This window comes from Zeugodacus cucurbitae, chromosome 3, assembly GCF_028554725.1.
Source record: "Zeugodacus cucurbitae isolate PBARC_wt_2022May chromosome 3, idZeuCucr1.2, whole genome shotgun sequence".
In the NCBI taxonomy this organism is placed as follows: Eukaryota; Metazoa; Arthropoda; class Insecta; order Diptera; family Tephritidae; genus Zeugodacus; species Zeugodacus cucurbitae.
In genome coordinates this window covers 73,226,146-73,246,550 of record NC_071668.1, presented here as the reverse complement: position 1 = coordinate 73,246,550, position 20,405 = coordinate 73,226,146, and the positions used below count along the sequence as shown (strand labels likewise).

The window sequence follows — 20,405 nt, the reverse complement described above, 5'->3', positions numbered from 1 at the left end:
AGAAAGGTCAAGTAGACCAAATTTTTTCCTTCAAAAAGTTCATGAAGAAATGTTAATGTTGTTAAATGGCCGTGATTTACATATGCTGTTTATTCAATTGGGGCTGTAAACTGAGCTTGTAAAAAACATCATTCGATCAGTACTAAGCTACAGAACAGATTCATGAATGCTATCCGAAAAGATCCAAGATAAATGTGCATTGACGAACTCGAGGAAGACATGATAAAGCTTGGCAGAAAAAATTGAAAGGAAACTACCAATGATTGAGATGTCTGGAAGTGACATGTGCTGTAAGCCAAAGCTCACAAGGTTCTGTAGCGACAAACAATTTTGATGGGTTTCTCTTTCTACATAATATGCTTTCAAGTCGATATCATTGAGCAAAGTAGGTGCTATTTCCATAGTTAAGAACTTATTAAGGCCACCAAATAATTACGTTTAGGTTTCTGACGGCTTGGAACACTTAGAAGATGACTAATATCTTCCATTGAATTTGAAAAAAAAAGAATGTTTCACACTTTTAAATGAAAATCTTAATTATCCCTGGTAGCAAAAACAAACCAACGAATGGAGGGATACTAAGAGTAAAAGCTTGAAGCAACGATGAAAACCTAAAATTATTCATATTATAATAGAAAGACCCTTAGAGATATTTGTAATTACTTCATAAATCAAGTTTATGTGCTTCAACCTTCCTCCATCCCATCAACCCTCACACTTACTCTACCAAATTCCAATACCAAAAACACCGTATTGTCTATGCATTTAACAATCGTCTACTAATGTCATTCCCATGAAAATAACACACAATATGCTCCATTAAATAATAGATCTCCAGATAAGTAAAATAATGTAGTCAAATTAAAGATGACCAGATTGCAAGCGACCTAACCCACAGCATACAACGTACTCACTCAACCCATTCGTACAACGAAAAGGACAGATATTAGGCCTTTATCGACACACATTTGCAACTTGAAAATATGCTCATTTCACTTTTCTACTCCCTGCATGACCCTCACTTCCGCCTACAAAACTCAGCAAGGTCTGCGCATACATAAAACAACATAATTTACACCCTTCCCTCACACAAGGCCAACAACTCTGCACTCCTATTAGCCTTTCGGCCGTTCGCCCCCATTTTGTGTCCACATAATTACGAGCCAGCCATATTCACCTTAGCAATTATTAACTTACGAGTATGTACAACGGACGAGCGTACATATCTGCTGCGCTTTGAGCATGACAAATGATAAACAAGAAATTGCCGGTGGCGTATTATGTTTTACGACCGTGTCACTACAATACAAATGTCACGCATACGCCCCGACAAACGGGCGACGACGACACTGACACTCCTGCTTGGCGGATGGTGGTTTTAAAGCGAGAGGAGTGAGGAGTGAAATGAGAAGTGGTAGAAGGAGGAGTAGCATAAAGAGCTTCGCACATAAGCGTTGTGACAAGCAGCAATTTCCCTACTCACGCGTCATATTTTCGGTGACTTTTTGTTTTTACGAAAATCACCCGAAGCAGCTAATTTGAATAGTCCTGCTAAAGCACACAACGGTGCGACAAAAGGGCGGAGGCAACCGACTGTGTAAAGTGGCAAACTTCGACGGCCAAGTGAACACTGCATAGCAGAGCGCTGATATACTGCGTTGTTGTTGTTTTACTGGTGTTGTTGCTGCCGCCGTTGCTGTTGGCCAAAGTATTGAAAACGTGCATAAATTTGCATTTGATTGCGCCAAAATGAGCGTGAAACAAATTCGTTTTGAATAAATTATGAAAAAGGGTTGGTGGTGGCGCAAGCGGTCCAAAACTGAGTCAGAGCAGTAAAATTGAAGTAAAGCAAAAAAGAAAACCCAAAAACACAAGCAAAAGATGTGCATCTGGTGCAAGAGTCGTTGCTTGAAGAAACGACACCAGCGACAATCATGGCAAGGCAGCAACAAAAATCACAATGACAATGACAGCAAAGCATTGTGACAGCAAGAAGTTCCAAGCCAATGGTTCATTTGTCATCATGGCAGATGTAAAATGACAAAAACAAAAACAAAAGAAACTTTTTCGCACTATGCAACAGCAGCAACAAAAAGCTGATAGTGTCTCAGCGCACGAATGACTGCAGTTTGTATGGCATTTATGAAAAGCGCCTGCAAGTATGCAATGCTTTTTCAACTCGGCTCACTTGCACTTTTACTGCCGAAATACTGTACTGTATGTACTTTGTACTTGGCTATAAACTGAATTGCTTTTTCTGCTTTGGCTTGCTGCAGTGCCTTTGGTAATACTGGGAGTATTCTGCTTCAGCTAAGACAGCAACTGAATTGGAATTTTGTACGTGTAATTGCTTCCTGGAAATATGACTAAGCGTTAGCAGAAACTAGTGATTTCACTATGAATGTGTGCATTGAGGCTTATGTGCTTTCAGGAATGATATGTGAAGTATAAGCTTACACCTGGTTGGCAGAGAACCTAGTATCAATTTGAGATTGAGGTATAACGAAGAGGTTATGACGGGTTAAGTTTGGTATTATTTCGAGATTGCCTAATGTGACGGAATGATGAGGAATATGGAAATATCATTTTTATATTGTTTTATTCGGGGTTCTGATACCTATCAGATATACCCAGGATTCGTCTTCTTCTATCCAGGAAACATAAATAGTCTAGACAATTCAGAAAAGTGGCTTAGATAAAAGTTATTGTTGTTCTAGGGTTCTGATGCCTATCAGATATACCCAGGATTCGTCCTCTTCTATCCAGGAAACATAAATGGTCTAGACAATTCAGAAAAGTGGCTTAGACAAAAGTTATTGTTGTTCTAGGGACAAAAGGCATTCCCCTAGTAATAATAATTTTGAAAGTTCGTCACCGTTTAAAAAAATCTGGCCCGCTTTGGTCACGTAGATCCTACCTTAAACCCAACTTCAAAATATTTGGAATACATGGTAAATTTGGATTGGATTCTAATACCGAAACTAGCATATTGCATGTGTGGCAAAATTAATAAAAATTTTTAATTACAATATTATCTGCTGGGTATTTCACACTTTAAAGCAGCAACCAAACGATATGGCAGTGAGTATATTAGCTTAGCTCGAAATAGAGATATGCTGTTTGCTTTCTTCATCTAGCACTTGGCTTTGCCACATATTATGATAAGTGGTTTTAAGTGAGTACAAACAATTGCCGAAACAATTCGACAGTTTTTCATAGTTTCGGGCAGAGATTTATGGACTTCAGAAGAGAAAGCTATGGGTTGAGTTGAACAAGGAAGAAAAGTTAACACGAGCGAAAAACAAATAGGTAACTCAATAGAGGTATATCAAGCGACTTTTTGTGACCATAAATGTGACGAATTGGACTTGGATGATCTTCAGACTTCAGTAAGATGCCTGATTAGAATATAAAATCAATTGTTTAGCAATCATTGCAGCAGTTAAAAAAATCGTCGTACTGGTTAATAAAATCATGTACATTATCATCTACTGCGAAAAATTTTATTTTAAATTTTGTGGAGAACTTTGAATAAAACACTTGGAGTAAGTACTAGATGTCTTCAAAAAATAACAGGAATCTTGTTTTGATAAAAAAATATGTATACAATCGTCTATATTAATGTTATTGGCTTATATAGTAAACAACAGATATTATGCACTTATGCCAGCGCTTCTTCCAATCGTTGGAACTCAATTTTTCTTTAGCTCTTTTAACGATTTCAATTATGCTTGCAAAAAAATAAGGCAACTAATTTTACATTTTGCAATTCCCGTTATTTTTTGAACACATAACGTTTTTAACTTAATGAAGTTACAAACCAATACTTTATAAACATGTTGGTAATGCTCTACTCATATACATTTGCAACCATTTTAATGCAATATTCCATTTATCGCGCTTCAAAGACTTGCTTTATTGGTAAAAGTAACGGAGATGTCAAGTTAATGCTACCCAAGCCAGCAAGCACTTGAATTGGCATTTCTTTAAATGAAGAAACAAATGAAATAACAAAGAAATAATCGAAGATTAACCGAAATATTATTGGTATTTAATATATTTGCTTAAAAATAAGTGCAGAGTTATACCAAAAATTTTTAGCTGAAACTAATCCATACTCAAATATCTAAGACCTAATTTAAATAGGACATGAGTTAGCTAAGTCAGATACCATTCATTATAAAGTGATATTGTATATATTTTATCTATTTTCAAGACTGGTCTCAATGGTCGGCGGTGGGAGAACAATAAATGACAGTAATTCATAGAAACACCAGATATGGTTATAGTTTAATCATATACAGTTGAACTTCCCTAACTCGAATCACCATAATCCACAAAATAACTTTGAGTTAGAGGGACTTTCGAGTTACAGAAAGTAATTTGTATGAAATTTGACTTCTATTGCCCATTAAAGAGTTCGAGTTATGGAAGTTTAACTGTAATTATTTTGTTTAAACTTTGAATCTATTTAAAGAGCCGCAAATCCACTAACAATATTTAGAGAAGAAACCTTTAAATGGTATCATATAGTGCCAGCCATTAGAGTAATTGTTAGATATAGCTTCGAAATATTCGCTAATTGAGTCATAATAATAATAACTTTTTCGCACAACCAAATAAATTGAGTACATTAAAATTATAATTGAGAAACCAGTTTTTGCCTTTCGCACAGCCCACTACTCTATTAACGATCAGTTCTTATAGCGTTTTTAGATAGGAGCTAATTGAACAATTAACCGGCATCTGCTCGATTAAAATGCTTATTAACATCGATTTACCATACAAAATAAATTCTACATTTAATTTTAATTGAATTTTAATCGACTTGAAAATCAAATACAACTCTGCAACAAAGACATACGTTATATTAATCAGCTGATGAAACTTAGCAACTCCTTATGAAAAGCAAAAACAAAAATGTATAACAGCTGATCGGTTATCGAGTAGCCGGCAGTATAAAAGGCAAAAAAGGGTATCTCAATAAAAATTTTAATTGATCAATTAATTTAGCTGTCTAAAAACGCTATTATACATTTTTGTTGTTGCTATTGATAAGAAATTGGTAAGTTTCATCGCCAGTTTGCTATTGCTATTATCACCACAACCAAATATACAGCGTGGACAAAAACCCACAGAGTTGCATTCCAGTTCCAACTTGATTTGTATTCGATTAAGAATTAATATAGTAAAATAAGATGTTTATTTTGTTTGGTAAACGATCTTAAGGGGTTAGTGGTAGTCAATTTTTTTTTTCATTTTCGTTAAGAGTAAATTCTTAAAAATATTCTCTGAAAATTTGAAGTTGATCTGATAATTACTTTTCGAGTTATTCGACAAATAACAAAGAGCGCTCAGGCACAGCAACACGCTAGTGTGAAACTTTAAATGCTTTTTTCTCAAAACTATGTTTTTAGAACTGATGACAACTGTAACTCGATAATCGTTCAGTAGATTTTAATGAAACATCGATTTACAGCTTTTAGAATACATAATATACTCAGGACTGATCCGAAGGATTTTTTTCAAAATTTTCGATTTTTTAAGACCAATTAACTGTTGATTTTTTCTCGAAAATCTAAAAAAAAAATTCTGTGGCCGCCATTTTGTTAATTTTTGAAAAAAAAGCTTCGGATCAGGCCCAGGATTATCTATTTATAAAACATTTTTTTTTAACCGATTGATATTAGATGAATCTCCAAAGACTTATGATTGTCACCGCAAGGACCTTTTTTTGAAACTGGGTCAACACAGACAGCTATAACTTACGATTTTTTTTAATTTTTCGTGACTTTAAGTCAAAACATTGTATAATAATGCCATATTATTACTTTTGTAAAATAACACGATTTAATAGCAAACAAAAATTACTGAACATTCTCAGTTTTTCGTGTCTCTGTCTACCCCTAACCCCTTAATTTATCAATTAACACCTGTGCGAAAAGGCTATACCAGAACTTTCTGAACATAATATCGTGACTGCATTGTGTTCATCAATAATATTTTTAATTCTTTGCATTATATAATCTATCTTATAAAAATCGAATTTCCACAAAAGAATCGTCCTTTTAATTGGTTAAATAAATACCGAAAAAAATTTTACGCGCTTTTTTGCTTATGCAATTTGTCCGAAAATATATATATGCATATAACGGGTGATTTTTTTGAGGTTAGGATTTTCATGCATTAGTATTTGACAGATCACGTGGGATTTCAGACATGGTGTCAAAGAGAAAGATGCTCAGTATGCTTTGACATTTCATCATGAATGATGAAACGATCTGCCACAACGTCGAATTTTCAGTGAATGGGCCCTAGAAAAGTTGGCAGAAAATCCGCTTTTTTATCGACAAATTTTGTTCAGCGATGAGGCTCATTTCTGGTTGAATGGCTACGTAAATAAGCAAAATTGCCGCATTTGGGGTGAAGAGCAACCAGAAGCCGTTCAAGAACTGCCCATGCATCCCGAAAAATGCACTGTTTGGTGTGGTTTGTACGCTGGTGGAATCATTGGACCGTATTTTTTCAAAGATGCTGTTGGACGCAACGTTACGGTGAATGGCGATCGCTATCGTTCGATGCTAACAAACTTTTTGTTGCCAAAAATGGAAGAACTGAACTTGGTTGACATGTGGTTTCAACAAGATGGCGCTACATGCCACACAGCTCGCGATTCTATGGCCATTTTGAGGGAAAACTTCGGAGAACAATTCATCTCAAGAAATGGACCCGTAAGTTGGCCACCAAGATCATGCGATTTAACGCCTTTAGACTATTTTTTGTGGGGCTACGTCAAGTCTAAAGTCTACAGAAATAAGCCAGCAACTATTCCAGCTTTGGAAGACAACATTTCCGAAGAAATTCGGGCTATTCCGGCCGAAATGCTCGAAAAAGTTGCCCAAAATTGGACTTTCCGAATGGACCACCTAAGACGCAGCCGCGGTCAACATTTAAATGAAATTATCTTCAAAAAGTAAATGTCATGAACCAATCTAACGTTTCAAATAAAGAACCGATGAGATTTTGCAAATTTTATGCGTTTTTTTTTTAAAAAAAGTTATCAAGCTCTTAAAAAATCACCCTTTATATATAAATATGAAATAAGCTGCAACCAATGCAACGCCGCCATATTCCTTATTAACTTTTCAGCTCATCTCATAATGCTTGAGCCAACTCCCCAATAACCGCGTCAAATGGCTTAAAATGCAAACGCACATATAACATTATATTTTTATACTCTCGCAACAAAGTTGCTAAGAGAGTATTATAGTTTTGTCCACATAACGGTTGTTTGTAAGTCCTAAAACTAAACGAGTTAGATATAGGGTTATATATACCAAAGTGATCAGGGTGACGAGTAAAGTTTAAATCCGGATGTCTGTCTGTCCGTCCGTCTGTCCATCCATGCAAGCTGTAACTTGAGTAAAAATTGAGAAATCTTAATGAAACTTCGAACACGTGTTCCTTGGCACCATAAGAAGGTTAAGTTCGAAGATGGGCGGAATCGGACCACTGGCACGCCCACAAAATGGCGATAACCAAAAACACATAAAGTGCCATAACTAAGCCATAAATAAAGTTATGAAAATAAAATTTGGAACATAGGATCGCATTAGGAAGCGGCACATTTGGATGTAATTTTTCTGGAAAAGTGGGCGTGACCCCGCCCTCAAATAACTCGCAAACCAATAAAGCTATATAAACCAAACTTTCTGCAGTCGTTTCTTTTAGCTACTTCTTCATACAGTCCAAAAATGAAAGAAATCGGATAATAACCACGCCCACCTCCCATACAAAGTGGGTTAACTCACTAACGAGAAACGTCAGAAACACCAAATTTTACATAAGAAATGGCAGAAGGAAGTTGCACTGAGATTTTTTTACAAAATGGAAAATGGGCGTGGCGTCGCCCACTTATGGGTCAAAAACCATATCTCAAGAACGACTCGACAGATTTCAATGAAATTCGGTATATAATATTTTCTTGACACCCTGATGACACAGGTGGAATATGGGCCAAAACGGTTCACAACTACGCCAACTTCCCATATAACTAAATTTTGAATCCTTCTGATTCGTTCACTTTATAATGTGTACATAAGGAACCGATAAAGATAGCGATATAAAACTTTACACAAATACTGTATTTGAGCTGAGACATCACTTGTGGAAAAATTGTCAAAATCGAACCATGACTTTTCAAGGCCCCTGATATCAAACATGAAGAACTCAGTGCCTAAGGGTAATTTTTCACCGAAAATATAGATAGATCTCTAAATAAATTGCGAGAGTATAAAATGTTCGGTTGCACCCGAACTTAGCCTTTCCTTACTTGTTGTATGTATGTATGTGCATATGTATTTGTTGCAAAAATAAAACGGCATATGAAGCTTATATGTATGGGTGTGTGTGCGATAGCGTTATTCAGCGTAATGTATGTGTATAAAAAAGCGATATATTTTATGCAGCTCCTGCCAGTGAGTGGCTGTGTGGCTTATACAATTTCACTTAACCCGCTTAAAATACAAAAACAACCAAACCAAAAAACAACAACAACCAAGTATGACACTTTTTTTTGCAGCACTTCTGCTGGTAATTTTCTTTGCCAAGCGTGCGTTTTTCACTACTTTGCGTTTTGTTGTTGTTGCATTGAGTTTTAAGTTTTTTGGTTATAAGCACTTTTTCGCCCACCACACATAGTAACCGGTTTTTTTTTGTTTCGCTGCGGCGACGTTACAGTTGTGGTAGTGCATTAAAATGCACTTTTTTGCACACACACACATACATATGAATTTGTATGTATGTATGTATGCATGTATATATGTATGTATGCATATATATATGTATGTATGTGTGGTATAGGCAATGGAGTAAGTGCAAGTTGGTTATATTGAAATTTTCTCACCCATAAAATTGATTACCATAAAATATGCAACGATTTATGTCATAATCCCGCCGTACGCGGCACTGTATTAAAACAAGTATGTAAGCCTAAAAGCATGCTACATCGCCAGCACCTCAGCACACAGCAATGGAGTGCTCGCACATACATATATAGACACCGAAAATAAAGTGCATTTCATTTTTTTTTTTGTTCAGTGTATTGGTTACAGCATGCCAACACACATACACACAGGCTTACTCTCATACATATGTATATACATGTGTGAGCATAGTGTTTGATGTTCAACATATGAGCGACTTATTATTTCACGCATTTGTAAATATGTTTTCAGAGTATATGTATGCAATTATGCCACACACTGTGGCTGCCTGTTACGCGACAATCTCTTGTCAATTGGGTTGTCATCACGTTTGAGCGCTCAGATTGCGGCAATGCAGTTGCCAACACACATACATATACTCATGAATCCACAAGCACATATACACATACAAACGTATATTCCTGAAATGATGGCATAATTTTTCGCTGCCGGTACTCTTCATAACCAATTACAAAATGCGCATACTTTTACATAATATTCCACAAACACACACATACATACATGTATACTTATACAAATACATATCAGTGCATCCATTTGTGTGTGTACTTGTATTCCAGGCTTTCGTGAACCAATTGCGCGTTGGTAATGCATCAGAGACTCACAATAGCGCTAGCAACATTTTAACCACGTCGTTGACATAGACACTAACTTACATGCATGTGTTCAAAAAATAACGGGAATTTCGAAATTTAAAATTTCTCGTGTTTGGAGATTCAGAAAACTGTATGCATTGCTTACTCTATCTGAAGCAGCCGCTAATGTAAGGTGTGATGATTTTGGTTTGTTAAAAGTCAACAAAGTCACACTTCGTTGCTTGTTCGTGTAGTCTTGACCAAAAAACAATACTCTAACGAAGCTCCAGCCTCCATATTCGTCGGACATGGTTCCATGAGACATTTTCCTACTTAAAAAAATAAATAAAACCTTAACTGTACTTTTTGAAACTCATAAGAAAATGGTAATCATCATCCTCCTCATCGTTGCTTTTTTCTAGAAGCTTAAGCTTCTTTTCCTCCAACTCCAAAAACGCTGAGCTTTCTGTAAGTTTTTTCTTTAATTTTTTAGGTGTAGGCTGCATCAATTTTATGGATTCAGGAGTTTCTGATTTATCTTCATCATCAAGTTCCACCAATTCATCACAACTTGTTTCATTGATCAAGTTACCTGACATGGAGCGCGATTCCATAGTATCTTGTAAAAAACACATATCCTTAAAATGTGTCCATTTTGATTGCGGCATTGCAGCGCTGCCTGAAGCAACCACAGTTTCCTTACGAAGTTCTCTACGATAGGTGTCTTTCAAGTTTTTCCATTTTTTTGCACCAGAGCCAGCTGAAACACATGTAAAAAGAATAATTTCGTTTATATTTATTTTCAGGTTTTTAGCAACGGGAAATTCATTCCGATCTTTGGCTTTTTCTTATCGCATAGGAATTGCCACAGTGGCCAAAATTACTAGAGAAGTATGTGCCGCCCTTTGGACGTCTCTGGTTTCCAAACATTTGAATCGCAAAACAAATGAAGAATTTATAAAAATAGCAGACGAATTTTACTCCAAATGGGGATTTCCGAATTGCATTGGAAGTATCGACGGCAAACATATTCGTTGCAAAAGGCCACCGCATTCTGGCAGCATGTTTTTCAACTACAAACACTTTTTTTCCATCGTTTTACAAGGCGTTGCCTCTGCTGACTACAAGTTTACTGCCATTGAAGTTGGAGCATATGGCAAACAGAGTGATGGTGGCATTTTTGAAGCTTCAACATTACATAAGCTTATAGAAACTGGAGAATATGAAATTCCAGAAGAGCGGAATCTACCAGGCACAGAAATTGCAGCACCATTCGTAATGCTTGGGGATGAAGCATATCCACTCAGAAAATATTTATTGCGCCCATATTCTAAAACAAATTTGAACAATGACTCTGAACTATTCAACACAATGCTATCTAAATCCAGAAAATCCATTGAATGTGCTTTTGGTATTATTACAAACAAATGGCGTTTACTAACCAAATCAATCGAAACTGATATTTATGGTGCAGAACTATTTGTTAAAACTATTTGTTTGTTACACAATATTATAATTGATAAAGAGGGAGTTTGTATGCAAACCTTAATGCAAGTTCAGCAAACTATTCCCATAAATATGAATAGGCAGAGGCAGTATAACAGAAGCTCTGAAGCTGCTACGACTATACGAAACAATTTTAAGGAATATTTTGTTCAAAAAAATGTTATATTCACTTAAGTATAGGTTGTTTATTACATAAAAATAAAATAATACTATTACTTACCTTCCAAACCGCATTCTTTCTCAACTTCTTCCCAAGCTTTTCTGATTTTGTTTCTATTATGATAATCTGGATGACGCAGATTCCACAAACATTCTTTATTTCGCACTTTTTCAATAAATTTGTCCATCGTGTTTAACGCGATTCGCTCAACTGAATCAAAAATTTTGATCGCTGATTTTCGTCGCTAGCAGTCGCTCCATTTTCGCTGAAACCGCTTTTCGCTGAATCGCTGCACGATAAACACTTCGATATGGATTTATGTATTTGATCGCTAGTAGCGATTTTCATCGCATCGCGCGACGCGAATCCGCTCGGTCATAAACGTAGCCTAAAATTGTTCTCATTACAAGCAAGACTAATATATCTGAAATAGCCAAAGGCTATCCCAAAAATCGAGCTGAGAGCGATTGAAAGAAGCACTGGCATAAGTGCATGATATCGAACGGGGACTATTTTGAAGACGACAACATTAATGTAGACGAATGAATACATATTTTATTTTTCAAAAAACAAAAATTCCCGCTATTTTTTGAACACACAAATTTTTTTCGTACACAAACTCATGCAAACTCGTACTCTCACTCTATAATCAACTGATTGGCGCGTCACAAAATGCGCAATGCATTCAATCTTTTCAACGAAAAACAAGGCGCACAACCACACACATATGAGCTAACATACTCAAACAAAAAGGGTCAAACCGCGACACAAATCGCTTGGGTTATACTCGTATAACAACATTATGTGTGAATTGATATGTATATAGTAGCTGCGTAAGCACTGTTGGAAATCTGCTTTGTTCGAAAGACTGTGATAAATTATTTCCTTGCATGCTGGCAGTGGCCATAGGGTTCAATGCTTCAATTCAATATTCAGAGGTTAATTTTTTTGAAAATTATGCTCCCCTGAAGGGTGATAATATGATTAGGAGGGTCTGAGAAATATTTATACAGACGGTTCGATGGCGCTACTAACGCTTATTATAATTACAGTGGTTAGTAGATTCTGGTAAACGGTTATCTGAAAAAATCATCCGAAGTGGGCTCAAAATTTTGTATGACCGGGTGTGAAAGCTGGTGGGTCCACGGATATTATAAAAATGCTAAAGAATCGTTCATTCGATTTTGTTTTGAATGAAAATAAGTAAGTCTCCTCCTTCGATTGCTAGAGTTTGAAAATTGGTTTAAGGAATTTTAACATGATCGCATGTCGATTTTTGATAAGCCTCCCTCAGATGCTCCGGAAGCGGTTACCACGGAGGACAACGTGAGAAAAGGTTCTACACGAAATATTTGGTAATATGAAAGCCTTCGGAACGATAGATGCCACGTTTACCCAGTCCGGACAATAAGCGTAACCGTGAGACCATATCACAGTGTTTCACGCTGTTTAAGTGTAAACCGAAGGGATTCCAGCGTCATTATTACGAAGAGCTATGGTTCAACTGACATAAACCGAAGATCAAAGGCAGTAAAAACAGTGAATTTCATCTGTCTCGGCTACTGCTTCGAATAAGGCGAAGGCTGTTCTATATGCCGGACAGATAATAGTCACAGTTTTCTGGCAAAATCTATATAGACTACCGGGAGAATGCACAGAACAGTCATTGAGCTCCTATATACAGATGTATGAATAGATTTGAGGCCACATTTATTGAAGAAAAGGGTGATCTTACACTAAGACAATGCACACGCTCACAACTTCGTCGGCTCCGTCTTCGCGCTAACAAATTGCTCGAGGCAGATTTGATCCGAGCGACTTCTTTTTATTTTCAAACCCACTCACCGAATATAAGTTTGATTCGAATGAGGAAGTTATCGCCGCTATGGAGATCTACTTTGCAGACTTACAGAAAACGACGACGAGTTTAAGTAGTTGCAGCATCGCTTTGTGAAGTATAAAAGCGATATCGACCTAAAAGCAGACTACAATTTGTGGGTGGGTAATTTATAGAATTCTCCGAAGTAAAAGAGTCATCAAGTCACAAGGACATCTATATTGAGAAATATCAACAGCTAATCCTCTCACATGACTTTCCCTTAACAACTCATTAATTTCGTCAATATATCTAACATTTCAACCCAATCCAATTGGGGTTTGTTTGAAGTAAGAATTTCAAATAATTTTATATTCGAATATTATTTGTTGCGCACATTTAGATTCTGACATTTTGAAACTTACTTCAAAAGATGCGCGATTGACAGACTAGATGCACTTTTCAAGTTCTGAAGTCTCACTAACGCATAGCTACTTTAAGCATTCCACAGAAAGTGTGTGGCGTTCGCATACTCAAAACTAAAACTTGGCATAATCGCTTGTGCTGTAAGTTCGACGAAGACAGCTGTCACTAATAACCACTTGCCACTTAATTCGTGCAAAGTGCCATTTACCACTGGCAACTTGACGGCCTGACTGCCTGACTGCTTGACTACTTGGGCTTGGGCTGACATTTGCAAATAACGCAGCGCCATTTAATGCAACGAGCAGTGCAACGAGCGCCCAGCGCCCAGCGCTATCTTTTAGCAGCAGATTGGCTTGACAGCGCACACCAAAGATCCATCTGTCCAACTCTGTGTGCGCTGATAATTCAACTCAAATTTGCGTATTTTAAAGTAATTTCCACTGTGCATTTCTGCAGCGGCAATGTGCTGCTGCGCCTAAAAGCCGACGCCAAGTAAAGCTGAATGGTAAATGGCCAACGCCAGTTGCGGCGCATTTTACACTTAAATGCACAAAATAATGCACGCGGCACAAACAAACAAACAAACACACACACTGATATAGATAGATGGAACGATAACTCCATTGCGACCGCCACCGCAATTCTAACTTTAAATGAAAAGCGCGGTTGAGTGAATGTTTTCGAAAGTGGCGGCGCAGCTGTTGCCACTGAAGCGCCAACCAGCAGAAGGGAGCGACTAAGTGACCGCGGGAGTGAGGCATTGACTTATCGCTTAGCTGTGAAGTGCGCGTAATATGTACTAACAGTAAATATATATATATATGGGTCATTATAGCACATATAAATATATACTTAAAGCCAATAGCAACAACAACAACTAAAGATTTGCATATTAGCTTTTACTAGCAGTGCAGGCAAACAAAGCCAGTCGCGCGCTTAGAGTTTATAGTCTCCGCTTCAACTATGGTCACACAAACCCCTCCCCCCCCCCCTACACACTTAGCGTCATCCAGCTGGCATTCCCCATTTGTTGCGCCACAACATTTCACATATCAACTGAAATCAAAGTGAATTCAATGCCGTTGCAGTAAGCCCGCAGTGGCGCCCCAACGCGCGGTTGCTTGTCACTGCTTAAGGCCGTCATTGTATGCACAGGTTTAATGTGTATACATGGACAGGGTCAGTCAACGCGCAAATATTTGTCATTATCTACAAAACGGTTGTTTTTTATTCCACTTTTCTCCTTTTAATTTAATAATGCTAAGCATTTGTAGATGTTAGTGTGTTATTAGTTGGGGGAAATGCATAGGGAAATTCGTACCGGTGTAACCCTCTGCGTTGCATATAGCATATAACGGCACTTCATTGTGTTGATTTTAAAATATTTACGCAGCAATACAAAACACGCGGGATCACTACTCATACATTCGCAACCTTTTATGGTCACTGAGCGCTTACGCGTTACTCATACGCTCTGTGGGCCAGTGCGTGTTTGGGGACAAACGCTTTGGAAAGAAAGTTTATTCAATATAGGATTGCAATAGCTAGCAAAATATTAAAAGATATTAAATTACGTAGAACTTATAGTCATATGGTTTATTAAATTTAATTTTTAAGAAATATTTCTGACTAACTTCTTCTTTTATTAAAGTTTCACTAATACTTTGAAGAAAAAAATATAAAATTTGTATCATTTGTCCCAAGACTATGAACCCTAAAGAGAACAAAAATATAAAAAATGCATAAAATGACTTTGGATTACAGCAAAATGAAGTTGAACAGTCTAAAAATATCAAAGGAAATTGTTGGAAATATCGTTCATAAAAAATTTGGCAAGCGAAAGTTATGTGCCAAGTGGGTGTCACGTGAGCTCACAATCGAGACTTTAACCAGTGTAATCGGTAGAAAATTAGCATGAATTGAACTTGAAATTACTTCAGCATGCAGCATAACATAACAAGCCCCAGTCATGTTTGATTGTTTTTAGAACTTAAGATAATGCTCGCTGGAAATAATTTGTCGAGACTAAGGCATAAGTTGGGATTTCCTGTCAAAAGTTTTCTATAAAACTCAAGTTTCAGGTTACCACACCACTGTTGTGTCTTTCAAACAGAGGTGTCTGCAGTTAAGATAGCGGTAAAGGAGGTAGGCATCCACTCTGATAGAAGAGCAGTAATTATGCCCCTGAGCTCGCTAAATATGTGCTCAAAGCTAGTTAAGGAGAGTCCTAAGTAACTATCGTTAGCGTCAAGCTATTTTACTATCACGAGTCTAAGTGCGTGCCATAATGGAATCACTCGTAACAGCAGGCCTATTTTACCAAACTATAGTAGAGCGTCAAGTATGGCCCTGAGTTCGCTGAAAGTGTGCTCTAGCTTTGGGTGTTAAGGAGTGTTTTAAGTCACTATCGTTAACGTCAAGCTATTTCACTATCAGATCCGTGTAGATGCTAGGATGCCGGGTCACAACGGAATCGCTAGGAACTGCAGCCCACAAGAAAGAGCACCCAGTCGTCCTATTTCACCATACCGGGAACGAGTTGAGCCCCTTTGTACTCTTGTGGTCTACCACTGGACCTTTGGAGCTCTCGCGAACTTGGTAAAAGCTGGTTAACAACTAAATCCTGCTCGGTTGCTTGATTCAAGTAATTTCTTCGTCCACTGTCCAGCGTTCGCAAGACTGTGGTTGGAACCTCTCGATTACTATACTTTTGGCGAACTTACCGGATTAGACAATAGCCGCCTAATAAAATTTGTGATAGGTTCAAAGCGCTAGGGTGATAGAGGGTCTTCTTTGCGATCCATATTTAGCAGTCTTCTGGCATCACAACGAACTGGCAAGTGGGCTCCAAAGCGAAACCTGTCGCGGAGATCAACCTTTTATCTTAACCTAACTTAACCTAAGGTATACTTTAAAGCAAAAACAAATTTTGGAACAAATTGGACAACAAAAATCGAATGATCTCTCTAATAGGCTTAAACCTGCAAAAAAATATGTTTTTATTTATTTATAAAATATACGAACTTTTCAGTCTTCTTGCTTATATAAAATATTTGGAACATTGTATCCGCGTCAAAAGAGATGAGATGTATTCGCACTGACACACTGAGGTGTGAATAACAGGAATTTTCGTTTATTTTTTTTAAAAAGAAAAAAGTCATATGGAGTCATGTCTGGCGACTATGGAGGTTGGGGCAATGAATACAAATTTTATCGTACTTTAGCGACAGTGTACGACTATATCAATGTAATAAAAATTGTTGACATTTGGACTCTCTAAAGTTGTGAAATTATAAATTTTACAATTCCCGTTAGTTTTTGAACACACCACATATGGACTTCGATGTCGGGTTGTATAATAACAGTAAATTCTGCCAAACAATGTGTTTTTGTTTATAAGAGGATGTCCAAAGGACATACCATTTCAATATTGCCTCAAAAAGATGCTCTAGCCTCACTCAAATTCAATTAGCAATATTTTCTTGGAGATATTTTATTAGATCTTTCCATACCTAAATTAATCTTTAAGTTAAGTTTGAAACCATACTTGCCAACTATTTGATTTGACAAGTACTAATTTCACTTCAAAATCAAATCAGCCGCCCAAAAACGGCTTAACGCTACTTTAAAAACAAAAACGAACAAGTTCGAGTTGTAGTTGTAACTGTAAGTAGTGTGTGAGTGTTGGCGCGCATAGTTGCTAAATTTAAATCCCGACAGACAGGATGTTACACACACCGATATACACAGATAAACATTAGCAACAACAATGACGCCGCTAACAACTACGAACTGAATGAAAATGCGACAGAGAGCGCGCCGCAGTTTCAAAGTCTACAAAATACGCCAACAATTTTATTTGCTTGCGATGCTGCAACTAAAAATTTACAATTACAGTGAATGGCATGAAAATGGCATTGTTGTTGTTGCTGTTGTATGGAAGTGGAATGGAATGGCATGGAAATTGCATACAATTGCGAAAATAAATGGACAAGAAGTGTTTAGCGAGCGTCGAGTTGAAGTTGTGTGTGGGCTTGTTTGTTGGCGGTGTTGCTATTATTGTTGGCATTGTTGTTGTTTTTGTTTTTTATTGTTGTTGCAGCTATTTTCCTACCGCCATTATCCCTTTGCGGCAAATGTCAGCGTTGCGTTGTTGCTCATGTTTTTCCACACGCTTTTGGTATTTGTTGTTTGTGTGTATGTGTGTGTGTGTTTGTTGTTGTTTTAGCATACTCATTTAATTTTGTTTTGTTTTCATGCGCCTTCAGTTGGCGCTTGTTGTTAGCCATTGTCAGTTGTTGTTTTCACAGTTGAAGTGGTTACTTAAAATCTCATCAGTGAACGCCAACAGCTAAGCAAATGTACAACAAAAACAAAAACAAAAAACGACGATAAACAAGGATAAAAAAATCAAACAACCGGTTGCGAGTAGAAAAACACATTGGCTGAGGATGAGCAATAAAAACATTCATTTCAAGTGCAAAAATAAATGTTAACAGCAAAAGTGGCAAAGTGTACAATCGCGTTGCTGGTAGCATACAACAACAACAAAAACAGAAAAAAACAACAATTGTTCAGAGCAACAAAAAGCAAATCTGACAACCACGAAATACATATGAATGTACATTTGTATGTATGTAGGCATGTAGGCACAGCAAAAATGTATTTCGCTGCTAGGATTTAGCATACCCACAGGCGCAATAGCTTAGCGCGCACGGCACGACGACGCATTGGGCACTAAAAATGCCGCATAGCGACATGCTAGCGGCGAATGACTGAAATTGTCGGCGCGCAGAGCGGAGATATATAAATACAAAAAAAGCAAAAAATGAAAAACAACAAAAAAAAAACATAGAACAACAACAACACCAGCCGGAACAACGAAATCACAAAACAAATAAGCGTTAAACAATGAAGCTGAAATTGTTGCAAAATCCAGCTGTACTCTCTAACCAAAAGAGTTGTTGTTGTTCTACGACTTTTTGTTGTATTTGAAGCTAAGCATAACGGGAATTATGCATGCGATGTGGCATGAAAAACCCAACAGGAAGTTGCCAAGGTAATAGGCGTGTTGCTATTTTGCTGTGTTGTTGTTTTTGTGCGTTTGTTTTCTTGTAGAATATGATTGCTGTTGTTTTTTTTTTTGGTAAATTACTAGGAAATACCGTTGCAGTTGCTGCATAAGCATGCTTATAAAAACTGTAGTGCGCTTAGTGGCATAATTATATGCAGTACAATGATTTTCGGCGAATTGAATTAGTTTGCGTTGGAAATTAAAATCATAAACAATTTCTAATTATCTGCAGTTGAATATTTCGAAAATAAGTTGCAGTCAAACAATGAAGCTTTGTAGTGAATTCCGCAATTGAATATAGAGGAGTTACATAATTTAGAAATCTTTATAGCAAAAAAATCTAAGGCTTTGGAAAACCTTCCTGTTGTATAAGCTTTAAGCTTTTTGAAAAGCTTTAACAAATTTTTTTACCAGAAACGATTCTTCTCCACATGGTTGAAGCAGCTCACGAATTCCCGTTTTGTACCAAGTATCGTCTGGGTAGCCAACAGACATCCGTTTGAAGGCGAGCTAAAGTGAGAAGGCGAACCCGCTTCTGCGGTTGTACGTAGAGTTTGGGACCCACCACATAAAAACGAAGTACCAATGAAAAATCGAAGAAAGCCTCGGATGAGACATCCCCCTTTTGATGACGACCCCTGCTAACGTTTTTAGGAGAACGATTTATGATGATGGCATGCTCCTAGAATATCCGGACCCTTAATTGGGAGAGTGCCTCTGCCCAGCTGGTTGATGTCTTCATACGACTAAAGGCTGACATCACCGCCATCCAAGAAGTGCGATGGATGAGACAAGGACGGAAGTAGGTGGGTACTTGTGACATCTACTACAGCGGCCATATAAAGAAGCAAAAATTTAGTGTTGGATTTGTGGTGGGAGAGAAACTGCGTCTAGCCACAATCCGCATAAAAGCGAAGTTCTTCAAGATATCGCTTAATGCGCCCACGCCCCAACGGAAGAGAAGGATGATGTGACCAAAGTTACTTTCTATGAGCACCTAGAACGCACCTACGAGCGCTGCCTCCGTTCAATCGTTCTTCAAGATATCGCTTAATGCGCCCACGCCCCAACGGAAGAGAAGGATGATGTGACCAAAGTTACTTTCTATGAGCACCTAGAACGCACCTACGAGCGCTGCCTCCGCCACGATGTCAAAATCGTGCTTGGCGATTTCAACGCTAGAGGGACTTGGGTACACTTGGGAAATCCGATAAAGGAACGTTCCGTGAGATTAATGGTGTTTTGGGGGATGGTACTCTATCACTTCGAACTGCGGAGGAATGGTTTCGACGATTCAGAGCGGGTGAAAACGACACCATGGATAAGCCAGCCGGCGGAATACTTGTGACGGCGGAAACCTATCAAATCATGGAAAACAGCGAGTTAGACCGGTATGTGGCAACTCGTGCCATCGCCCAGGAGATGGGAGTAAGTCACCAAACCATTTTAAACCATCTACAAAAGGCTGGATACATAAAAAAGCTTGATGTTTGTGTCTCGCATGATTGCACGCAAAAAAACCTGCTGGACCGAATCAACGCCTGTGATATGCAACTGAAACGGAGCGAACTCGACCCATTTTTGAAGCGAATGGTGACTGGCGACGATGGATCACATACGACAATTTCAAGCGAAAACGGTCGTGGTCGAAGGCCGGTGAATCGTCCCAAACAGTGGCCTAGCCGAGATTGATGGCAGGAAGGTTTTGTTGTGTGTTTGGTGGGATTGGAAGGGAATCATCCACTATGAGCTGCTCCCATATGGCCAGACGCTTAATTCTACCATCTACTGGTGGTGTAAAGTTGAACTCAAAAGAGGCTTGTAAAAAGTGACTGTCCGAGTT

The 20,405-nt window shown here is 37.8% G+C and overlaps 1 protein-coding gene across 1 annotated transcript; it reads right to left on the bottom strand.

Annotated features, from left to right (window-relative positions):
* Nucleotides 1–9,933: 9,933 nt before the first annotated feature.
* LOC105218496 (transcription factor Adf-1-like) lies at nt 9,934–11,641 on the bottom strand. Its single transcript, XM_054227444.1, has 2 exons — nt 11,307–11,641; nt 9,934–10,340 (listed from the first exon to the last, which is right to left on the bottom strand). The coding sequence occupies exons 1-2, from the start codon at nt 11,431–11,433 to the stop codon at nt 9,934–9,936; spliced, it is 534 nt and encodes a 177-aa protein (XP_054083419.1). The 5' UTR covers nt 11,434–11,641.
* Between the last annotated feature and the right edge of the window lie 8,764 nt (nt 11,642–20,405).

Excerpts from the sequence above, each read along its gene's own strand:
- LOC105218496 (XM_054227444.1), bottom strand. The coding sequence starts at position 11,433 with ATGGACAAATTTATTGAAAAAGTGCGAAATAAAGAATGTTTGTGGAAT. Across the intron at positions 10,341-11,306 it reads GAAAGAATGCGGTTTGGAAG|CTGGCTCTGGTGCAAAAAAA; the intron begins GTAAGTAATAGT and ends CATGTGTTTCAG.